Here is a 26,011-nt window from a genome sequence, read left to right as displayed (position 1 = left end):
TGCCTTGCAATGTCTAGTTGGGAACAGTGTGACTAATTACAGAAATACGCAGTTAATAATGTTCATGAAGAATGGAAAGTATTTGTGACTCTGAAGTGGAATGTAATTCTGCAGTTTCTCGTCTTCTACCAATAACAAGCGCGTGGCATCCCGTATAAACAAACTGATCAGAAATTTAATCATTTCTAAAACAGTACCTCGCTTAGTGTTTCTTACAGCCTCAAGATTACGGATTCACAACGTACGTGCTGTTTCTACGCAGGGGACAACTATAGAAGACTGCAGGTTGGTGAAATTTATTAGAATGTATGCATTCCACTCTGGGCTATGGAAGCAAATTGGCACCTCGCGTGTACTGCAATCTTAGTACAAATGAGATCTGTGACATGTTATCTGTCCAAACACAGAAGAGGTATGAAGAAGACGCGGTGTGAAGAAGACAAATACTTTTCAGGAACGGGATTTATCATACACACGTATAAATATCCCACCCCTTACTCTAACTCTTCTATTTTTCGACTTGCCGTACGGTGACCAAACAAATGCCGAAAAACATCGATTATTCTGAACTAAAATACAGATCTACTTCTCCCGCCCTTAGCCTGTGGGATTCTTTCGGAATCGTCCTCACATATCTAACGTCAATCACTGATGCCCCCCCCCCCCCCCCACACATTCATTATTTTCCCTTCTCTTCTTGACACACACCGCAGAATGGTTTAATGAATTCCGCAGTATCTCTTCTCTAGGGTGGGAGGAAGAACGGGACTGAGCCAAGCTTACTCTCACTCAACTAAGATAACAACAGCCCCGATATAAATGTATACGACGCTGATTTTTCCCATTTCATTAAGGAGAACCTATTAGCTCTCAGGTCTAACATCTCTAGCTTTTACTTGGTCGAGACACTCTCCTTGGGCAGGTCGTAGGGGTTCGACTACAGGAGCTTCCACGGTAATGGGCCTTAAACGCGTCCCTGATTTCTGTGCCTCTTACAGATGAAACAAGGCGCACGGGTGTGTATTAGATGCATACTGATAAAAAAAAACACCCAGTCTAATTACAACAGTTTACACAATACTCTCAGGTCTAACATCTCATACGTCGAAGCTGCCCGGAAAATCTGGATGCCATTTAAATTGTTACACCAAAAATCTGTAGGTAATTTTCATATGATCAGGTCGAAACAAATCCCTTCAACTGCAGCAACCACAAATTTACGTGTTGCTATCGAACCAACAAGGTTCAGCTTACTTTCCGTGGTTTGCTGCCTGTGGTACACTCGGTACCACGTCGAATTCCTACACTAGTGCGGCAGTTGAGTTCCTTGACGATATTACGTAGATGCCCCCCTGCATATCGACAGCGACTTTCGGCAATAGTGTGCTCTGCGCGTAAAATCCCTCCGGCTCTGACCGGTGTGCACGTCCTCCACTTCTTGTCGCAGTTGGACAAAGTGTTGCACGCTTATTCCTCGCAGACAAAGACGTGCAGCTGGAAGCCGTGGGAGGACTGTGTGTACATGCCGCATGCCTGTGGCGGACGGCGTCAGCTGCAGGGGCACAAAGAAGGACGCGGCCTTGCCCCAGACGCTTAATTGCGGGGCGTAATTGTAGTCCCAGTGTCCAGGTGACACACACATGCACGAATATCAGAGCCAGCTGACGCTCTGTGTAAAGAAACCAGTGCGCTGCTGATGGAGGGTGTCAGTCGCTTTACTCTCTTCTCCGCTTCAACGTAAAATATTTGGAACTAGTACAGAGATTAAAAATCCCTTATTTTGTCACCAATCATGTTACCGAACTACCAAAATCAAAACAATCAGCAAGGGTCGTCGTATAACCTTAGTAACAATGGCTAAAGCTAGAAAAGGATTCGACAAATGATGTTAGCTTAGTAATTTTTTTAAACGGAAAGAGAATATAGAAGACGCTAGGCGCACTGCGCTCTGAAATTATATTCTAAAACAGACTGCGGCGAAGGCCTTGAATACAGTAGCCTCTGCAAGTGTCTTAAGGAAAGCGCCTCCCTTTTAGTTTTCAATTCTATTTTATAAGACTTACCCAGGACTTCTTAATGAACGACAAACACTGAAGAGTCAAAGAAACTGGCACATCTGCCTAATATCGTGTAGGGTCCCCGCCAGCACGCAGAAATGCTGCAACATGACGTGCGATGGAACCCACTGTCTGAAGTAGTGCTGGAGGGAAGTGACACCATGAATATTGCACGGCTGCCCATAAATCCGTAGGAGTACGAGGGGTGAAGATCTCTTCTGAACAGCACGTTGCAAGGCATCCCAGATATGCTCAATAAGTTTCATGTTTGCGGAGTTTGGTGGCCAGCAGAAGTGTTTTAACTCCGAAAAGTGTTCCTGGAGTCACTCTGGGCATCTGGGGCGTCGCATTGTCCTGCTGGAATTGCCCAAGCGTGTCGGAATGCACAATGGACATGAATTGATGGAGGTGATCAGACAGGATGCTTACCTGTGTGTCACCTGTCACAGTCTTTTCTAGACGTATCAGGGGTCTCATATCACTCCAATTGCATACGCCCCACACCATTACAGAGCGTCCACCGGCTATAACTGTCCCCTACTGACATGCAGGGTCCATGGACTCATGAGGTTGTCTCCATACCCGTACAAGCCCATCCGCTCGATGCAATTTGAAACTAGACTCATTCGACAAGGCAACATGCTTCCAGTCATCAATGCCCAATGTCGGTATTGACGGGCCCAAGCGAGGCGTACAGGTTTGTGTCGTGCAGTCATTAAGGGTACACAAGTGGGCTTTTAGGTCCGATAGCCCATATCGATAATGTTTCGTTGAATAGTTCTGAGGCTGACGCTTGATAATGGCCCAGCATTGAAATCTGCAGAAGGGTTGCACTTCTGTTACGTTCAAAGGTTCTCTTCAGCCGTCGTTGGTCCCGTTCTTGGGAGGATCGTTCTCTGACCGCAGCGACGCCGGAGATTTGTTGTTTTACCGGATTCCTGATAATCACGGTACACTCGTGAAATAGTCGTACGGGAAAATCCCCTCCTCATCGCTGCCTATGAGATGCTGTCCCCCATCGCTCGTGCGCCGACTGTAACGCCACGTTCAAACTCACTTAAATCTTGATAACCTGCCGTTGTGGCAGGAGTGACCGATCGAACAACTAGGCCAGACATTTGTTGTCTTATACAGGCGTCACCGACCGCACCGGCGTATTCTGTCTGTTTACGTACCTCTGCATTTGAATACGCATGCCTATACCAGTTTCTTTGGCGCTTCTGGGTACTTCAGACAACAAATCATATACTACTGCAAACTTCTATCCGTCAGCACGATGACGCCTTCCGCTGACGTGCCGTACACAAACAACAACAAGAGCAAGGCACTGAGTTAAAATTTGTATCACAAGTGCAAATGCTTCTGACATCAAGTTTATTTGTGAGAAGCCAATACATTCAACATAATTGAATGAGGATAATCAATGATTCAGAAACTACCGATGTTAATTACCCGTCATGAAGCGCAACGAAACGACGCGCATGAAGCAAAGTAAATGACAAACGCATACTGCAAATACGATTATCGCGCGTGACTGCGTACTGCAATTTAATTTTGTTTCATAATGTTCGTTAATTCTCGAGTAAGATTCAGCAGCATGTCGTGCAGAAATAATATCCAACCTGTCTCTATAATAGCAGGAAGACGGAACACATAATAGAAGATTCAAATAAATTATTAATCTGCAAAGCCTCGTGTACTAAAATAAACTGCGCAACTCGAAAAGATGAACGGTTAATGTTGCGCGCAGCCACTCAATAATTCTCTAAGCACTTGCCGCGCTTCAGAACCAATGTAGAGCCATTTGTTATTATAATGTGGAACATGGCTCGAGCGTTTCAAAGCCACTCTCGGGGAAAATTGCTGGCGACTGCCCATATGCAGGTCACTGAATAAAATTACGAGCGAAAAGGAACGAGCATACGGACATGGCTCGCCGTGCGGCCTCTTAAGAGTTTCTGTGATCTACTGGGTGTGGCAATTCAACACACAGAAACTACAGATGGCAGTGGATCTAGAGTTCCTAACATTTCTCCGTTAAGTGTCGTACGTTACTTCGAAGACTCGAGTGAGCGAGTTATAAACAAACGCCGATAAACATAAATCTTCCTGTCAGCGCAGTCACAGACGAAGTCTTCGCGCAGCAACTGTAAGTTTCCTGAATCGTTTCTTACACTGCCGAGGTACAAATTCAATTACTTAACGTAATGACACTGAATTTTAAAATTTCCCGTACCTCTCAGTACAGCTGTCGGGCACACTCCAAGCTACTTGATATCCGGAAAGCACTGAAGATAATGCCTCACTGTATGTTCGTGAACTAGATACATGCTGACTGAACAAGTGTTAAGGTACGACTTTAAAGAATTCACTCGCCCTAAAAGTCAGGGCATCGTCATCAATGACGAGGTCGTCTGATGTATGGCAAAGAACTATCATAACGCCGTGTGCCACTAAGGCAGTATGAGTAGTCGGTGTTACACAGATCTATTGTTGTCAATGTTATTCGTACAACTGTTGAGATTAATAGATTCACATCCAGCGGACGTATGTTAAATCAAAACTTCGTGCAAAAACTGACAGGTTTCCCAAAAACATATGCAAATATGATGACGCAAACATGAGTATACACGACATTGGTGATACGTCAGCAGGCAGCCATAATGAGCAAATGTAGATTCGGAACTATGTAAGACGAGGCGATCATGCGGTCCTTTAGTGAGAGTAGCACAATGCAGGCTACCATTCGAATTTTCGAACAACGAGAAAAATATGCGAGAGAGAGAGAGAGGGGGGGGGGGGGTATGCGACAGTCTTGACTGATGGACGGTAACGACTGCTTTATAAAGACCTTCGAAGAGGGGGGGGGGGGGGGGGTTGAGGGAATGGTTCGTAACCACCGCTGAAGAATATCGTTCATTTCATTTGGTGATGTGGCTCAGACGGCACGCGAAGGCTGTGTCATGAATACTGCGTCACAAACACGACGTAGAAAAAAAATTCAAGGGGCACCAAGGTCTGGTGCGGGGGCGGCAGCGGGAAGTCGTTAGCAGTTCAGTCTAGTATGCTGTGGTATCTTGATGAAGTGAACGCTTACTTATGTGGAAACGAATTTTTGATTTTCTACAGTTACTTTTTTTAAATCTTGCGTTACCATTGCTTTTGTACGCTGCTTAGGCGTGAATCAATCTTTGTACGCGAAACTCGTGACGGTGTAACTCACGACTCATCACCGCAAATTTCACTTCAGAAACTGGAAAAGATGTACAATATCAGACACAATAAGTGATAGCGAACACTATTTAGTTCTGTAGAACATCACACACGGCGTAAAATTTGTATTTGGGGGTTATGACAACTGAATTTTTCACGCAGAGTGGCAGATAATTAGTGACGGCCTATTAATTTCTGATGGAGTAGTAATAGAAAAGTGAATTGCCGTTGTCATCTTGAATTCAATCGCCCGTCAATCAGTGTGACCTGAAGTAGATTTGAACTTTGTTCCCGCGGGATTAGGTTTGTGCCTCAACCGCCTCTATCCCTTGGGTTAGGAGTACATGTTCTCCCCATCTTCAAACTAATCTGACAAGATAAATCTTGTTTCTGAGAGCCGTATGTCGAACAGCGTTCAGGTCCTGCTTCTTCGCAGTGATCCTTTGCCTCTTGTCTTAAATGTTCCAGCAATGAGATTTGTAGTGTTAACCGTGAGGCGTGCTTCTGCCTGTTCCACGCTACGTTAATTATTTCCCTTCATCTTATAATACATGCGTATGAGAAGATCAATATTATTCTAAATAATTATTCTGACTCCGAACACTACAAATATTACTCGCTGCTTTCAGTACCGTAGGTACCAACTGTTCTACACAACAAAGTAGATAGTGGAACACAGATTAATATTTTGCCCCGTTATAATTCCGATAATGATACTGCGCTAATTGGCGTCGATGAAGCAAATTGGTAAGTTGCTATCACGTTTCCACATCATTTAACGGCTCATCATTGCCTTAACAACCCCTAAGTCTGGCATTTTCCATTCATTGAAGAGAAATTTTTGCTGGGCGCACGTGTGAACCATCTGATTACGACATGAATCCCTCATTGTTGGTGCACTGTTCTAAGCATCTGCCGAGGCTTTGTTTCTCGGTTCAGAGGAATTTCCTTTGTTGGACCCTGGTTAATTCGGACTTCGGGTTCATTCGGATCGGGTTATTCCTCTCTTTCTTAGTGCAGAATCTGTACAGTACTTGATACTCCAAACTAATTGTGGTAATCGATTATGACACTCATTACAATCAAATTCAGCCAGCCCCAATACACGGATTGTGAATACGGTAAGACTGAGTTGTACAGAACTTAAATGTTCCGTTTGTTGAAAGCGTAAAGCGACAGCGCAGAGAAAGAATGTAGCAGCTCCCATGATCACAAAGTTACATGCGCTGCTTGGAATGGATGAAGGAGAATTGTTGAAAAACACTGCTGCTGAATTTGCTGTTGGGGCAAAGGTCAGACTGTAAGAATAACAGGAAAGAAATTGGAGATCAGTCTCAAAATGATGGTTTCTGATGAAGTAATCGCCGTTTCTTCGTCTGCAGACAATGACAATAATGATTACGGACTAAGTGACGAAGTTGGCTCTCTTTAGGAAGACACTGTGACGATCACAGAGGCAGCGACGCAACTGAACAAAATTATGGTTTACTTGTAACGCCAGGCTTGCTGTCAAAACGCCTACGTCAGCGTACTGCACATACACATGAACTACTTCTGAAACTGGTTGCAAACAAACTTCTTATTTCAAACAAAATGTAAAATCAAAAACACATTCAGCCGCCTATATTTCCGAATATTAAATTTATGAAACCTGTTTCGTCGTTTCACTACGCCATCTTCAGCGCTCTGACCAAAGTGTACGAATAATCCAATCTCATGTGCTATCGAAACAGGGGCCATCTTTCCGTAACTGGTATTCATAGACTTCTTTTCCAACAATGCGATCGCTTCGTTCATCAGTTGAAGACTTTATCAATTGAAGACACTTCAACTGATGAACGAAGGTACGTGTTGTAGGAAAAAGAGAGTCTACGGATGCCAGTTACTGAATGCTGGCCCCTATCTGGACTGCACAGAAGATTGAATTACTTCTACATGTTGGTTGGGGGCCGGAAGACAGCGTCGTAAAATGCCGAAACTGATCGCATAAATAAACTACATCCGAAATACAGACGTTTGAAGGTGTTACTGATTTTACATCTTATAATGAACAGTCTAAGTCCATCAACCGTCCTGTAGAAAGACAGACCTACAGACATTTCTTATCACTGTATAAAATTCAATGCGGTTTTCTATGCCTGGGCAAAATTTGTGAAAATAATTTATTATTTCTGCTTTTAAATGAAAATACCGGGTGATCGAGAAGTCAGTATATATTTGAAAACTTAATAAACCACGGAATAATGTAGATAGAGGGGTAAAAATTGACACACATGCTTGGAATGACATGGGGTTTTATTAGATCAAAAAAAAAAAAATTTGCTAGACACGTGAAAGATCCCTTGCGCGCGTCGTTTGGTGACGATCGTGTGCTCAGCCGCCAATTTCGTCATGCTTGGCCTCCCAGTCCCCATACCTCAGTTCGTGCGGTTATTGGCTTTGGGGTTAGTCGCAAGTGTATCGTGGTCGACCGACATCTCTAGGTCCGGACATGCTTTACAGTGCTGTTCACAACATTATTCCTCGACTAAAGCTATTGTTGAGGAATGATGGTGGATATATTGAGCATTTCCTGTAAAGATCATCATCTTTGCTTTGTCTTACTTTGTTATGCTAATTATTGCTATTCTGATCAGATGAAACGCCATCTGTCGGACATTTTTGATCGTTTGTATTTTTTGGTTGTAATAACACCCCATATCATTCCAAGCTTGTGTGTCAATTTGTACCTCTCTATCTACATTATTCCGTGATTTATTCAGTTTTCAAATTTATACTGACTTTCTGATCACCCGGTATTTAATGCGTATGTTTATGTCATTTAACGCATGTCATTCTAATTCTCTTCTGAATCCTCGGGTTATCCGGTTGTCATACGGCCCCACCTAAAAATGAAGTTCCACTGCGCTATTTTGTTCCCTCACTTTTATACTAAGATCTACGTTATTTTTCACTGCCACCCCCATCGATCTGTGGGTAATTCGGCTGCACTGACCTGCTTCTTGGCGAGCTGGAACCAGGTCTTCAGGATGAGGGGCAGCCTGGCGCGGTGGTAGCTGCCGGTGGTCTTGACGCTGATGAAGACGTCCTGCAGCGCCGTGGTGGCGGCGGGCGGCGGCCGCGGGGGAGGCCCGCGGTGCGTGGGTGGCGTGGGCGGCGGCGGTGCCGACTCGGGCAGGCTGAGGCTCAGGCTGTCGTAGTCGCGGCCCACCGAGCGCGGCGCGCGCTCCTGCCAGCCGCGGGACACCTGCCGGGCCGCAAACATCTTTAAGAAACAACAACAACAACACATTTATGTACAGAGAATTACAATTTACCACAAAGCAGTTCATCTGATGATTAGAAGAACTTTAGTCCAAATGAATTAAATTCTGTAAGCATCAAATACTGGAAAAAATGCTCCCTTAAGACAAACTAACAAAAAATGAAGTAGAGCACCCAGAGGACATGATTGGATGTCATTGTTACTTAGTACACGTACACACCATCGGCGGGTCCCAATTATCTGTTGATACGTAGAACGACCACCAGAGTGCAATAGTGTTGTCGTGTTCACTGCTGTTACCGCAGCTGGTAGGGAGTATGTGTGTAGTGGGCTGTGTCGAACATTGACTGATCACTGAAGGACACGGAGATGCCGCGTACTCTTGAGACAGCGTTATGAGAATCCGACAGGGTATGAAATGGACCTCACTGTCGCTTTCCACTTGGCCAGCGAACCGCGCTGTGTCGTTCTGTGGGGCATCCAGACGTGACAGTAATACAATGGCTTGATGTGTGGACGGCATGAGAATGCGAGGACAAGCGTGTTCGTCCTCGAGGTTCCGGTCGACCACGTCTTGACACCATAGGGGAAGATACAGTATTGTGCACGACGCCCATCGTAATCCAATCACGACTGCGCCTGGCATCCGAGAAGAACTAACGGACTCCTGCAACATTTTGTCATCCCGTAGTAGCAGAGTTGGTTGGTTGCTAAGACGGGAGAAGGGACCAAACTACGAGGTCATCGGTCCCTAGTTCCTAATAAAACAATGCCACAAGGGTGAGAATAAAACGCACGAAACATATAACACAAAACGGAAAGAAAGGAAAATCCACAAGAACGAAGGGAAGGCAACGAACACTAAAAGGAACAAAAGAAGACAAGAAAACAGAGAGACGCTAGAAACAGAAGAGAGTAAAACATGAAAGCAGATTACAGTGGCTGGCCAACCATGAGAATAAAAAGGAAAAGCCAGCCACTCTGCAACACATTAAAACCTCCACCCTAAAAGCACTAGGGTGGAGGACAGAGGGGGACGAAGGACATGCGCTAAAACCTACACAGAAGTATAAAACCCACTCTCACGGATAAAACGTAAAACTAAAACAGCTGTGGAGGCATTGTCGCCCAACACTGAAGGCAGGGTGCTGGGAAAGCTAAAAGTCTGCCGCAGAGCGGCTAAAAGTGGGCAGTCCAGCAAGAGGTGGACGATTGTCATTTGGGAGCCACAGCGACACTGAGGTGGGTCCTCGTGACGAGTACGTAACCATGCGTTAGCCACGTATGGCCAATGCGGAGCCGGCAGAGACAACTGATTCCCTGCGAGAGGCCTGCATAGAAGACTTCCACATATTTATACTCTCCTTAATGACACGCAGTTTGTTGTGCGTGCTGTTATGCCATTCCGTCTCCCAAAGCCGGAAAACCCTGCGGTGTAAGACAGAACGCAGGTCAGCTTCGGAGATGCCTATCTCCAGAAGCGGTTTCCGAGTCGCCTGTTTGGCCAGCCTGTCGGCAAGTTCGTTGCCGGGGATTCCGACGTGTCCTGGGATCCACACAAACACCACAGAATGGACGCTACCAGAGGGTGGCGAGGGTAGCATTGGTCGATAGCTTGTAGGCTGCTCAATGAGTCAGTACACAGGAGAAATGACTCGCCAGGGCATGAGCGGATGTACTCAAGAGCACGAGATATGGCCGCCAGCTCTGCAGTGAAAACACGGCAGCCAACTGGCAAGGAGTGCTGCTCCATGAACATATGCGAAGGCTACGTGACCATCAGCCATTGCAGTAACAGGGCAAGGGCACTAACGTCACACACACTCCTGGAAATGGAAAAAAGAACACATTGACACCGGTGTGTCAGACTCACCATACTTGCTCCGGCCACTGCGAGAGGGCTGTACAAGCAATGATCACACGCACGGCACAGCGGACACACCAGGAATCGCGGTGTTGGCCGTCGAATGGCGCTAGCTGCGCAGCATTTGTGCACCGCCGCCGTCAGTGTCAGCCAGTTTGCCGTGGCATACGGAGCTCCATCGCAGTCTTTAACACTGGTAGCATGCCGCGACAGCGTGGACGTGAACCGTATGTGCAGTTGACGGACTTTGAGCGAGGGCGTATAGTGGGCATGCGGGAGGCCGGGTGGACGTACCGCCGAATTGCTCAACACGTGGGGCGTGAGGTCTCCACAGTACATCGATGTTGTCGCCAGTGGTCGGCGGAAGGTTCACCGCTCGGATGCACGCCACGACCGTAGGATCCTACGCAGTGCCGTAAGGGACCGCACCGCCACTTCCCAGCAAATTAGGGACACTGTTGCTCCTGGGGTATCGGCGAGGACCATTCGCAACCGTCTCCATGAAGCTGGGCTACGGTCCCGCACACCGTTAGGCCGTCTTCCGCTCACGCCCCAACATCGTGCAGCCCGCCTCCAGTGGTGTCGCGACAGGCGTGAATGGAGGGACGAATGGAGACGTGTCGTCTTCAGCGATGAGAGTCGCTTCTGCCTTGGTGCCAATGATGGTCGTATGCGTGTTTGGCGCCGTGCAGGTGAGCGCCACAATCAGGACTGCATACGACCGAGGCACACAGGGCCAACACCCGGCATCATGGTGTGGGGAGCGATCTCCTACACTGGCCGTACACCACTGGTGATCGTCGAGGAGACACTGAATAGTGCACGGTACATCCAAACCGTCATCGAACCCATCGTTCTACCATTCCTAGACCGGCAAGGGAACTTGCTGTTCCAACAGGACAATGCACGTCCGCATGTATCCCGTGCCACCCAACGTGCTCTAGAAGGTGTAAGTCAACTACCCTGGCCAGCAAGATCTCCGGATCTGTCCCCCATTGAGCATGTTTGGGACTGGATGAAGCGTCGTCTCACGCGGTCTGCACGTCCAGCACGAACGCTGGTCCAACTGAGGCGCCAGGTGGAAATGGCATGGCAAGCCGTTCCACAGGACTACATCCAGCATCTCTACGATCGTCTCCATGGGAGAATAGCAGCCTGCATTGCTGCGAAAGGTGGATATACACTGTACTAGTGCCGACATTGTGCATGCTCTGTTGCCTGTGTCTATGTGTCTGTGGTTCTGTCAGTGTGATCATGTGATGTATCTGACCCCCAGGAATGTGTCAATAAAGTTTCCCCTTCCTGGGACAATGAATTCACGGTGTTCTTATTTCAATTTCCAGGAGTGTACGTAGACTGCTGTTAACAACACAATACGAACGGCTGCGTTAGGTGTTGTGCTTCAATGGACAGCGTGGACTGATGCAAGGCGTCGCATTGAGTTCGACGATGAACTGAGGTTTTGCACTAGCCCGAGTACCCTCTGTCGGCTAATATGGCGGCGACCTGGGGAGAAGCCACATTCTTCCAACATTTTCGTGATGCACTGTGGTTCACTCCTGGTCTGATGGTGTGGACTGTCACTGGATATGACTAAGCCACGCGTGCTTAGTGATTGACGAAACTCTGGCTGCACAACGGTACGTCACGCACATCCTGCATTCCCTTGTGTTACCGCTTACGCGACAGTATCGTTATGCTATTTATGACAATTTTCGTTCACACACGGCACGTGGATCTACAAAATGTCTGCCTGATGTTGAGGTATTCCCGCGCCCACCAAGATCCCCAGCTCGGACGTCAACTCCGTCTCAGAGCCAGAATCAACGATATCGAGGGCCGTTACAACATTTTTGGACAAGCTTCCCTCAGAGAAGGATACAGCGCCTCTACGACATGCTTCCGAGCCAAATCGGCGCATGTATCCAGGCCAGAGGGCTGCAACGTCATTAAGGCAAGTGGGCTCATACTGGCTAGTTCTTTGCAGATCTGCCTCGATATTGTAGTCACTGAAATATCACATAGCTCCTCAATCCGCGAAGTTTCATTTCGTTTCCTACTCCTCTTCTCGACGCTTTACTTCTTTCCGTCAGGCAATACAGGTTTTGGCGGGGAATTTTCGAACATTGAGAAAACAATATTTGCAATAGCAGAAGATAGGCTGAATGCCACGCTGCGTTTCTGACTGCCAAACGCGGGTCTCGTGAGTCGTACGACAGTATCGTTGTGCCATTTTTCAACATGACAATTTTCGTTCACACACGGCATGTGTATCTACAAGATGTCTGCGTAATGTTGAGGTATTCCCGAGCCCACCAAGATCCCCAGACCTTCTCTGATACAAAGATTGCAGGGCGGTCCACGTAACCCGGTACTACTAACTGAGCACCTATCCGAAGGCTAACTAGTGGCCCTGGCTTCCAAAATCCACATCACCGCGCGTCGTAGCGCCAGGCAAATTTTAAAGACGTAATTTTAAATTTAAAGAAAAGAATATTTAACAGACCATGTACAACAAGACCATTTAAGATGAAGCACGAGCAAAGACGGAGAAAGAAATCGGCTATGTTGTCTTCAAACAAAACATCCCGGCACTTAAGGAATTTCCGGCACTTATGTTAAGCAATTTAGGGAAACAATGAAAAACTTAAAATCCTGATGACCGGACGGGGAAGAGTACGCGGCTCTTTCCGAATACGAGTCCAAGGCTTTAACCATTGTGCCATCTTGCTAGGTCCCTTCTTTCGCGTCATAAACAGAAAGAAATAGTAACTTCGATGTAATTTAATTCATGTTCTTTGCTCTGTTGGAATTGTTTTTCAAGCTGTATAGTTTACATGGAAATATCTTAAAACAGAACGTAAATTTGTCATTTAACACTTCGAATCCACAATAACACAAACTTTAACAAACTATTGTCTTAGTTTCTAAAAATCATTTCTGATAGAATTTTAGACACACTTCTGAAGTTCTTACACTATAAAATGTTCGATGCGGTAACAGTTGTAAAGCAAAGTTTTTATCAACCAGAATTTCAATTTAAATACCACAGCTCTTAACTTGAGGTTCTAGGCGCTTCAGTCTGGAACCGCGTGACCGCTACGGTCGCAGGTTCGAATCCTGCCTCGGGCATGGATGTGTGCGATGTCCTTAGGTTAGTTAGATCTAAGTAGTTCTAAGTTCTAGGTGACTGATGACCTCAAATGTTAAGTCCCATAGTGCTCAGAGCCATTTTTTCTTAACTTTACGTGGCGCCGATCTGGTAACTAACGTCCTGTTTGGCTTGCTGAGGAGACTTATGGTACCACATGGAATTTGAACGACATGGGCCTTTTTATATTTTTTCGTCACTTTCACAGTGCAATGTCAGACGAGGAACAGCGATTGTCGACAGCTAAAGATGCTGAGACTGCTTTTCGATTGCATCAGTGTCTCTTACAAACTCTTAAGGCACTGACAAATGAATAGATGAAATAAAGATGAAGTAACTGTCGTTCGCATTATGAGCGATTTTCATATTAATTTCAGTTGCAACCTTTATAAATGAACTTTTTGCAGAATTTGCGTTCCGAGACAGATGCTGACAACTGGCTTACAGGGCTATCGCTCACTTCAATCTGTTTTAGATACATAATGACGTTTTAAGAGAACGAAAGTCTTTAAAGGAATCAAACTGGATTCCACAACAGATCATTTGGAACTAAGCTAGCTACGTTCGTCCACGCGTTGTAATGCGCTGTAGACACCAGCGCCCAAGTTGATGTGTTCCATAGCTTCCAGAAGACACTCGATACAGATTCGCTGTGTCGTTTAGTAATCAAAATAGGAGCTAACATAATGTCAGATCTAAACTTCCTAGCCAATAAAACTCGAACCGTTGTTAATGGACGAAATTAACAGATGTCAATGCAGCTTCGAGAGTACCGCGAAGGAATGTTTACAAGTGTGTTAATTACCTAGCCCGCCCGGTTAGCCGTGCGCTCTAACGCACTGCTTTCCGGGCGAGACGGCGTGTCGGCCACGGCGCGAATCCGCCCGGCAGATTAGTTGCGAGGTCCGGTGTGCCAGCCAGTCTGTGGATGGTTTTCAAGGCAGTTTTCCATCTACCTCGGCGAATGCGGGCTGGTCCACCCTTATTCCGTCTCATTTACACTATGTCGGAAACACTGTCTCTAAGTACGCGTACACTATAATTACCACGCAAACATTTGGGGTTACACTCGTTTGGTGTGAGACGTTCCCAGGGGGGCTCCACAGGGGGCCACACCGCACAATAACCCTGGGTTCGGTGTGGGACGGAGGTGAGCGAGTTGACTACTGTAGCCTGTTGTGGGATTGTGAACCATTTAGTGCTACGGCGGGACGAAGCCTCTCTGTGGTTTCTAGGTCCCCCAGTTCAGTACACTACAATGTTAATTACCTACTAAATAACATCGGAAGCCCCACGAGTGTTCGCAGACAGTGATACGGACTATAGAAACACAGCAACTCCAGAAGATTGTAGCGAAATGCTGGAAGAATGTGCAGCAACAATGACTGGTACAGAGACAGGCAGATGACCCTGAACGTATAAATATATCTTACTGCGCACAGATAAACGAACAGATCTATTACCGTTGCTTGAGCTACTGCCTATAAAGCTGTGGAAACAGCAAAATCCATAAAATACACGGATTTAAATGCCCGGAGTTATCTGTAGTGGACTGACCACATAAAAATACTTTATGGGAAGTAGAAGCCATGCAGAGATTGATTAGAAGAATCATGATACCCATGAAGGAAAGCAGTAACTTTCGAAACGCGCATTCGAATGATTCTTGAGAGTGTCTTATTACTCTGGACCCTTGTATAGTAGGATTAATACGATAAGGTAGCCCTTGGAAGAGCGAAGCCTTTCGTCACTGGAACGTTTAGATCACACGAAAGCGATACAGATATGCTCGAAAATCTCCAGTGGCAAACGCTAAAAGAGAAGCGTTATTCACTATTTACAACAGTCTGCCAACGCTGTAGCAACTTTTTCGATTCCGTAACTGGGGAAATCACGTGGTTTTTACGTTAAGAACTAGTCGTGCATTGTTCGGGGCGATTTTCATCCAAAAAGTATGTTCCCTGAAGGTTCTTGCGTGGCGAGCGGAGGAGGCGAAAATCTGAGGGCGCAAGATCAAGTGAAAACTCGAGTCCAGAATGCCTTCCCACCCCAACTCGGTATTTTTGGCAGTCTAGCACAATGCGGGTAGGCATTATCGTGGATTAGCGTCACTAAACGCAGTCTTTCAGGTCGTCGTCTTGGACTGCACCTCCAAGGCGTCTCAGTTGTTGATAATCAATGTCAGCAGTGATGCGTGGGCAAGCTTTTTTTCGTACAAATGGTTCAAATGGCTCTGAGCACTATGGGACTTAACTTCTGAGGTCATCAGTTGCCTAGAACTTAGAATTACTTAAAGCTAACTAACCCAAGGATAACACACACGTCCATGCCCGAGGCAGGATTCGAACCTGCGACGTAGCGGTCGCGCGGTTCCAGACCGTAGCGCCTAGAACCGCTCGGCCACTCCGGCCGGCTTTTTTTCGTACACCACACTATCGGTGATCAGATGCGTAACATCTTTTGAGGATGTGCACAGGTCTTTGTACGGTTTACCTCCTTGGGTTGCTGTCAGTCATGCTTTTCCGTGATGTTAGCATCAACACATTTCTCGTCACCAGTAACGACAGAGGATACGAATGGTCGGTGTTGTTCACGAACCAATTGACGACGAGCAAGCAAAGATGCACATACGGCCATCCGCTTATTTTTTTCATTTTGTCTCACAGCATGCGGTACCCATACATCTGATGTTTGAACCATCCCCATTGCATACTAGTGTCGCACGGTAGTGGAAAGATCACAGTTCACCACGTTTGCCAAGTCTCGAGTACATTAACGTGGTTCATTATGGATGCGTTTAAACAATCTTCATGAAACCCCCAACGTCTTCCTGCACGCGGAGAGCCACTAATGTCAAACGATCCTCCTCAAAAGGAGAAAATTTTCTTTCCGTGCTGTGTCTAATGGCATTAACCCCATACAGGACGCAAAAGTTTCTGGCTATCTCTGCTGCTACCACCCCTCTGTTGAACTCAAACAGAATAATGTGTGTCCGGATCTCTCCACTTGGTACTCCACAGCACTGCCATCAGCCACACAGCGTAAGGTGGCTTAACCAGTATCGGCGCAGATGTGTATCTTTAGCCCAAGCCTTTTCGCCACTATCGACACTTGCCGTACATATCAGGTCTACAGTATTCACTAAATTTCGACGCTGTGACAGGGACGTATGAAAGAACGAGCGTTTTTCGCCTAGTAGCACGTCTTTCGGATTCCCAGAGACGACTGTAGCACGTTCCAGCTAACTCGTGAACAGATGGGTCCTTGTGTCCGCAGCCGCCGCGAGCATACAAATTAGCAGTGCCGCGTCCCGACACTAAACACACACACACACACACACACACACACACACACACACACACCTGCGCCGAGCCGCGCCATCCGTCGCTCAAAGAAGCCGTTGTGGCGCTCGTGCCCTTCGCGAGCCCAGAACTATTTGCCCAGATGATAAGTGTTCTCGGTAGCGGCGAGTGAGTGCGGCCGCGTCGCGTCGTAGTTTATTTGCGCGGCCGAGCCGCGACTCGCTTCCGCCGGTTTATTGCCGCGTTCCGCCGCTCTGAAATAACATGGCGGCCGACCGGGCTCTAAATATTAATATCCGGGAACACCTGCTCCCGCCGCCAGTTTACGGCGCCCTGTCGCTGCAATCGGCCTTCTCTCCCGCTGCGCGTGGGCTTGCTGCTACGTGTCTGCTGGCCTTACAGGACGCAGCCAGTGACGCTGGAGGGAAATTACAAGTCGCGCTGCTGGAATGATTCGATGAATGCCGGGTCTTCCTAGATGCAGATGTGTGCTACGGGATCAGCACCCCAGTAGTCGGACTATGAATACGCTATCGCATACAATTAAATATAGGAAACCTCCATTCCACTTGCGCGGTACAGACCCACAATTTTCTCCCTGATGAACTGCAGGCAAAATTAGGTTCACACAAAAGAGAAACTGAAGATTTTTACCGAAGCGGGCTGCACAGAACCAGACAACTCAATTTTTTTGCAACTCGACTCGACGTAATTAAGTGAAACTACTTCTGCCGCAAACAGTGTTCACAATATACTTATTCCAATGCAATTAGTCAACAATGATTTCTGAAGTAACCTTGACTTGCGCAAACGAATAAAAAGGAAATAACACCCGTCAAGTTTTTACTGCTGCTGGGTAGCTGGGTTAGAAACGAGAACGGTGTTCGTAAGTCTCGTTAGGCTTGTCAAGATAAATATTTTCTAAGTTTTCAAAGACTTGTTTACGTTAACATGTGTAACAATAAGGCTGTATGTGGAACCGACGTAAATCTCCGGAAGAATGTAACTTCATGATACTAGATAATGGCATATCTACCTACTAAGTTCAACCAGATACTAGGATATCAGGAAATCTAGTACACTTACACTGAAGCAATAGTAACATGTAATATTGCGGACAAGGCATGTTTCTACATATTACCAAGACTCGTACCTACAAATCATAAAATATTTGGCTGCAAAAAGAAATAGTTACATTCCCACGTCGTGTGTACGTTGCGAACACACCAAAGTCAAGATATTACATTGTTTCTTGTATCTTTCAGTTCTCTTTGGCATTATGTTAAACTCTGATGTGTTTTCCATTATACATAATTCACTGCAAAATTAATAAACTACATCTCCTTATGTTGCGTAACATGCACTTCAATGCGAAATTCTTAACTTTTCAACGTTTTCTGTGGGATATGGAAGGTAAGATATCAAGTAAATTCCACGTCGATATGAGTTTTTTGACACTTATTGTTAACTTACTTACTAGTTACTGTAATTTTTGTTGCAGATAAGGCAGCTTTCAACTGAACTTTCTTACAGTATTGTCACTAAAGGTACTGCTTGATAAACAAATGGAATGATTTCTTCACACGACGACCCAAAAATATAGTACACTGCACTATCTTAAAGGTCCATCGAAGTTTCTTTACAATTACAGATGACATTTACTCTGCTTTATGCCACACATTTCATTACGATCTTCTGTGTTTATAAATTTACACACGCTAAGTTGACAGGCAAAAAATCCTCCTGTAGATACAACGAATCTCGAAACCGTGTTTCGCTGTCGTGTTTATATCTTATAATTGGTAACTGATTTTTGGGCGTTAGTTGTTTTACATGACTAAATCAACTGCCCGATTCCGCCTCCACAATAAAACAAGGTTAGCAGAAGTTATGAAATATTGATTAAGATTTCTTTATGGATGTTCGTAAACTCTTGAGGAGGAGGAAGGAAGGAACTGTTAAAGAAGAGATGTTTAAGAATCTTGTCTACGGAAGTTAACGCGTTCGAACCTTGTTTTATGAACCGATCTGAATTACGTGCGACGTACTCACTGGTGGAAGATTTTCTACTACAACACTTTGGAGATCTGGAATGGCCAGAAAATTTCCGAATTAGTACAGATGTTCACATTCGTGTAAATAGAATTAGGGAACGTTTTCTCCGTATTTTTATAGTCTTTGATTTGTATGCAAGAACTTGGTCACTAAAAAGAGTGTGGATATAGCACGTTACAGTTTAGTCAGTTACGCTAAATGCGGGGTTGTTGCCAATCAGTTCAATTTTTTCATTTTAGTAAATATATAATTTATGTATCTCTTTCTAACTAAAATAGATAACACTTGCTTCATTTCAAGTGAAGAACTTCCTACTCAGCGTGAAACTCCTCTCCCATATTTACAGATTGTGTGGAGCTATAAAACTATTACCAGTGCACTATCGTATAAGCATTTGCTATTTGACTGCGTATATTTTAGTAAATAGCGTGTAGTACTATACAATACTGATCCCTTTTCTTCTGTCGTATTATTCCCAATCTTAAACTTCTTTCAAATTAATCATATCACTTACATGAAAATGTTTAGGAATTAATAAATAAATCAAATATCTTCCATAAAAAATCGTTGCCTCCGCAGTAAACAGAATTTTTAAACCATGTATGTAGTACCGGAATATCTAAACACAAGAGATGAATACGCTAAGCAGATTCAGAAGGATGCAGGCTGCAGTAGGTACGGGGAGATGAAGAAGCTTGCACAGGATAGAGTAGCATGGAGAGCTGCATCAAACCAGTCTCAGGACTGAAGACAACAACAACATTTCATAAATGCTTGCAGCGAATATCTATTGTGAGAGAGGAAGTCCGGCAACTAGAAACTTGTTTCCAGAATCGATACTATAGTGTTTACATGGCCAATCAGAGACCATATTGTAAACCGGTAGCGGTATACGAAAACAGTGTCTGGGAGGCACATGTAAATGCAGTATTAGACTGAAGCTGAAGAATATAACGTCTAAACTGCGATACTAAATATACTGCACATCCTCAATTTAACTGCACAGTGCATCATGTGTGACGTCATTAATATGAGGGTTGAAAAACTGTACGATTACCGCAGGGTCTTCGCCTGCGCGAATTTCATCTTTTGCGACGGTTAACTGTGCCGTCCCCTCCGGTAATTCCAGTCTTGTCGCCAGTCACTTGAATCTCAACCTGCTGCTATCATGATCCCCCCGGAAAAAAACAAATTATGGAAGATTATCAGAATCTCTCTAAACTTTGGGATACAGTATGTGCCCATATTCCAAACGTGTAAGAAAAGCGGCCGAGTACGATGTTTTGATAGAAAAAAACCAACTTTCTGGAACCTGGAGCGGTTCGTGATAGAGCAGTGAGGGAAACAGAAAGTGCAGTTATAACTGGTTCCACAGCCGTGATAAATTTAAACGAAATGTTTCCTGCGTCGTTTGTTATTCATTCGAGTTTTATTTTTATGTTGCGTACTACGACATTTCGGCTGTATAGCCATTCTTATGTAAAATGCTTAATTTGTTAACTACATGTGTAATATTTTTTTATTAAAAATGGAATTCCACCAGCTGTACTTAAGATTTTATATTTACTTCGCTGCTAGTTTCGACGTTGCATGAACGCCACCTTCAGGCCCGTACACTTTGATGAAATCAGTTGTGTGTGGCCCAGTCTAGCAGTCCGCGGTGAGGCCAACACGTGCTCCACATGGATGGCAGGCAGTAAATAGTGTGAAGTTTAACCCAGTGGGTCAAAGATAGTTTGGTTTACTATCTTTGACAAACTGGGTTAAACTTCACACTAGTTACTGCCCGCCATCCATGTTGAGCACCGCGGACTGCTAGACTGAGCCACACACAACTGATTTCATCAAAGTGTACGGGCCTGAAGGTGGCGTTGACGCAACGTCGAAACTAGTAACGAAATAAATATAAAATCTGAAGTACAGCCGGAGGAATTTCATTTTTAATAAAAATAGTACAGGCTGTGTCCCACCTTCATCCCAGTTTAAATATGGATGTACGAAGACATGTGTAATAGGTTAGTTATTTTTAAGGGCAGTCCGCGGTTGGCCAGGTTTGAAATGTGTAGCTATGGCGTTTGATACCGTTATAAACACCAGCACAGAAGCCACGCCATTTACTATTAACAGGATGTACTGAAGCATGTGCTTTCTGGAAAGTGTTAAAGCAAAAACATAGCTGCAACCACACAACAAAACGCAGCACACCTTTTTCTGTCACCCACTGTTACTTTAATCGTCACGAACACTGCCATCAAATGTAAGAACATAGATAAATGAGAGCAGAACTGAGGAGAAAACTAGCCATTTTCAGTTCACGTTACTGTACAGATTTCGACTGGCCCGGATAACTGCGCAATTAAATGAAGGTGTGTAAGCCTCTTTACGCAGAATAGACGGAACCGTGATACGTCGGCCAGGTCCCGCAGTAGGCGGCAAGTCGAGGCCGCTAATCGGGTGGCCCAATTACCTCGCCGCCGTCGGCACCTTTGATGCCGACCCTTGCGCTCTGGAACCACCCGTGTCTTCCTTCTGGCGAGATATTCGAGAGAAACAAAAAGCAAGCGGCCAACGAAAGGTGTCCCCGCCGCCGCCGCCGCCGCCGCCGCCTCCACGATAGCATCGTCACAGAGAGCTGCGTTAACGAAGCGGCCCTAATTGACTACGTGCTCCACAACCGATCCTGTGGCGGGCTGATGCGCGGATCAATCTCGGTCAAGAGCTCCACGGTTCACTTGCGTTCTCCGCCTCTCCAGTATGACGCGCGTTGCAACTGGCGCAGAGGCACAGAAATGTATTCTCCGACTGACCTACGGATAACGGCAGGAATAACCGCCTAAATGAGGGACTGAAAAGGCTTCGGTCCCATCTGTTGTACATTATTTGCCCTTCTTGTAATCCGCACAAGCAACACGTTTTGATCAGGAAGCTACAACAAAACTTGGCTGCGAAACTCTGATGGCATGATAGTTGGAGAACATATTCCTCGAACATATGAAATCTTAAGCGAATCTGGTGTTATAGTACAGTTTTTCATCTCATACACCGACAGACCGCCTCAGTGTTTAACAGTTGAGGTAAACTGCGGATGAGCTCGCATTTTCTCGCTTCCTCTCTCTCGCAAGGGATTAATATGCTAGAGCTTACGCAGTGCACGTCTCATTACCTTAATCACGGCAAGGAGGGTCTTCTGGCTACGGAAATCAAAACAGTCGTTTACTAAATACTGAGCTTGACCGGCAGGGCCACGCTTTCGTGGCAATTTTCTAGAGAGTGAGATTTGTCAGTAACTGGACCCGAGCCGTCAGTGAGGGCCGAAGTGTGCTTCTACATCATGCGAATGACTGCAATTGCAGGAGTCTAAGGACTTTAATGGGAAGCATTAACTGAAAAGGGAAACAAAGGGTTGTAGCTTATCCCCGATGGTATCCAGTCTACATATAACTTACAAAGTAATTTTCATTCGCGAAAGTAAACACCCTCGTGAGACTTGCTGTTTCCATAATTTCTTCACACACCTAAGAGACATGTATTGCTCTGCAGATTCCATTTTCCTAGGATTCCAACAGAAATCAAATATAGACCTGTGTGGCTTTCGACGCATTCATTCCTCCTCCCCACCTATGTCCATTTTCAAACCCTGTGTGCCTAGTTCATCATCCCATCTCTATTTCCTTCTCACTGTCTCCAACCCCCTCCTCTCTGCGACCTGACCTTTCTCCCGCTCACATGTCCACATCCCCCCCCCCTCCCGCTCCTCTTCTCTTTCTTTTCCACTTATCCAGTACCCACCTACACCTTCCACCTGCCTCCGGCAATCCTACATCCTCCTCCCTCTCTGTCTGCCCATCTCCTCATCTCTTCCCCTCCTTTCTCTGTCTCTGTCCACCTCATTGCCCTCACTCCCAGTCTCTCTCTCTCTCTCTCTCTCTCTCTCTCTCTCTCTCTCACCTTCTTCTCCCCCCCCCCCCCCCCCCCCCCGCCGCACATGTAGCCCCTGCAGGCATGCTGATCATACCTGCACAACATGACATCTTGCAGGGCAGCCTAGATTTCAATGGTAGGAAAGAAACGCATTTTTTGTCCATATCTGTGTTCCTATGAGAGCTAGGATGGTCTAACCACCACAGTGGTGATTTTCACATTGCAAGCAGTATCTGCACCTAATCTGGTTGAAATCTATCTAGTGGGTTAGGAGGCGATATTGGGCGTGTGTGCGTGGGTACGTACATACATTACATACATCCTACTTGATATTTTCTAGGATGTAGAACTCTTGTGTCTGCTACCGGATCTCATTTCATAAACCACAGAACATTTCTTCTAAATCGACATCCATACTCTACTAACATTTGTTAAGTGCATGACAGAGCATACTTCCCCTTCCAATTAGGACTTTTCCCCATTTCGTTCAACTACAGATGACAGAAAGAAGGACTGCTTAAAAGCATCTGTGCCCACTGCAATTAGTCTAATCCTGTTTCGGCAATACCAGTGGAAGCAATGCGTAAGGGCTTGTAATTCCTAGGCTCATCATTTGAAGCTGGTTCTTGGAAATTACCAAATAGGCTTCTACAGGATAGTTTGTGCCTACCTTTAGACTTTTGCCTGTTCAGATCTTGCAGCATCTCTGTTATGCTCTGTTATGGATCGAATAAATCTGTGATCATTCATGCTGTCACCCTTTGCACATGTTCAGTCTCACTGTTAGACCTATTTGGCAGCACCTCTCAAACCTTGCTGTAATCGAGAATGGGTCATTCCAGAGTTTTGTAAGCAATCTGCTGAGGAGACAGCATTTTCCCTGTATGCTCACCGTGAACTTAAGCTTTACCTACGACTGAGCCAATGTGATTGTTCTGTTTCAAATCCCTACAAATTGATACACGCAGTTATTTGTATTAGTTGACTAACTTCACCGTGAATGATTGATATCGTAGTCTTAGTTTACTATGTTTTCTCGTTTAGTGAAGTGCGAAACCTGACAGTTCTGAACATTTAAAGCGCGTTACCAATCCCTGCAACACTCGGAAATCGTTAAGAATTCAGTATTCCGAGATCCACAGTGTCAAGACTGTGCCGAGAATACCTCACCACGGAGAACGCAGTGGCCAATGGCCTTCACTTAACGGCCGAGAGCAGTGGTGTTTGTGTAGAGTTGTCAGTGCTAATAGACAAGCAATACTGTGTGAAGTAAGCGACAGAAACAATGTGGGGCATACGACGAACCCATGCATTAGGACAGTGCGGCGAAATTTGGCGTTAACGGCCACGGCAGCAGATGAACTTTGCTGACTGCACGACATCGCCTGCAGTGTCTCTCCTAATCTCGTGACCATATCGGTTGGAACCCGGACGCCCGGAAAATCGTGGCCTAGTCATATGAAACCAGATTTCAGTCATAAGAGCTGATGGTAGGCTTCGGGTGTGGCACAGACGCCACAAAGCCACGGACCAAGTTGTCAACAAGGCACTGCCCAAGCTAGTGGTCGCTCCATAATGGCATTCCTGGACCACATGTCGTGGGCGGGACGTGTTTACATGGAATGGACATGGTCCAACTGAACCGATCATTTACTGGAAATGGTTATGTTCGGCTACTTGGGACACCATTTGCAGCCATTCGTGGACTTCACGTTCCCAAACAACGATGTCGTGTCACTGGGTCCCAACTGTTCGTAACTGGTTTGAAGAACGTTCTGGAAAATTCGAGCAACTGATTTGCCCATCTATATCGTCCGACATGAATCACAACGATTATTTATGGGACGTAATCGAGAGGTCAGTTCGCGCACATTATCCCCAACCGACAACACTTTCGCAATTATGGACGACTGTAGAGGCTGCATGGCTCAATATTTCTGGAGAGAACTTCCAACGACTTGTTGAGTACATGCCACGTCGAGTTTCTACAAAACGCTGGGTAAAAGGTGGTCCGACAGGGTATTAGGTATCCCATGACTTTTGCCACCTGAATGTAAAGTAAACTTGGCACCCAGTTAAGTCTTGAAGTGAGCTAAGATGCCAAGCAAACAAGAAGTGCCGGCGCCCAACAGCCCCCTGCAGGCTGCAGCGGGTTCGACGACCCCCAGAAGCGGCAGTGTACACACCACACAGTCGCCGCCTTTGCGGCCGGCGTTCCCATTAGGCGGGCCCACCCCCCGCCGTGGCCGCTATTGGCGCCGTGATTAACGAGCTCTGCAGAAATTACCCGCGCCCCCTTTCGCTGCTGCCTCCCCGCACCCCTGTGGTCCGCGGCATTCCTGGACCACATGTCGTGGGCGGGACGACGGCCGTCGGCCGCAGACACGCCCTGGCTGCTCTCATCTGCTCTCGGGTAATGGGCCGGCCGTTCGGCAGTCAATTAGCCGCCTTCTCCTGCCCACGGCTAATTAATGGACGCACGCCACGCCTTAACCTATACACCGGCGACCGACCGGCATTTTTCAGCGTCTCTGGCAATCTTTCTCGCGATTATCGAGTACATCAGTACCCTCAGAGCTCCATGGGTTAAAAGCTCGAGTTATGAAATCGAGCCGGCCGGTGTGACAGTGCGGATCTAGGCGCTTCGGTCTGGAACCGCGTGACCGCTACGGTCGCAGATTCGAAACCTGCCTCGGGCATGGATGTGTGTGATATCCTTAGGTTAGTTAGGTTTAAGTAGTTCTAAGTACTAGGGGACTGATGACCACAGATGTTAAGTCCCATAGTGCTCCGAGCAATATGTAATCCATCTTGGACAAAAATTACTTCCGGCAGCTCCTTTTGTTCTCAAATCGTGAAGGTACGGAGGAAAGACATACAGGGACTGGACAAAAGTATGAAAAAAAAAGCGATAAATCGTCTTTTTCAGTTTTCCGTCGTTCCTTAGTTGCTTCAATATTCATTGAAGTACATTCCGTGTCTGCAAGTAAATGAAATGCAGTTTGTTTTCCGCCATACGCATTTCGATTCTTGTATTGATGAACCGCCTTCAGTGGCGATTTCTAATGTTGCTAGTCCATGTAAGGGGTCGTGGAGATGTGTCTACTCTGTACCCACACTCCAAATGGTCGATTTACGGCGTTTTTTCACCCACCTTTATTATAACACTTAACATGCACGTTT

The 26,011-nt window shown here is 46.0% G+C and overlaps 1 protein-coding gene across 2 annotated transcripts in view; it reads right to left on the bottom strand.

The window, feature by feature from the left end:
• The window catches only part of LOC126251601 (fringe glycosyltransferase), a 658,326-nt gene that overhangs the window by 587,672 nt on the left and 44,643 nt on the right, over positions 1-26,011 (bottom strand). The window contains exon 2 of one of the 2 annotated variants that reach the window (XM_049952137.1): positions 8,266-8,535. In XM_049952137.1, the coding sequence (XP_049808094.1) occupies positions 8,266-8,535 (270 nt within the window). The remainder of the gene's footprint in view (positions 1-8,265; positions 8,536-26,011) is intronic. The other variant, XM_049952146.1, reaches the window with a different exon arrangement.

The sequence above is a fragment of the Schistocerca nitens genome, chromosome 1 (assembly GCF_023898315.1).
Source record: "Schistocerca nitens isolate TAMUIC-IGC-003100 chromosome 1, iqSchNite1.1, whole genome shotgun sequence".
In the NCBI taxonomy this organism is placed as follows: domain Eukaryota; kingdom Metazoa; phylum Arthropoda; class Insecta; order Orthoptera; family Acrididae; genus Schistocerca; species Schistocerca nitens.
Note: the sequence above shows the minus strand (reverse complement) of the source record. Positions and strands in the feature narration are given on the sequence as shown.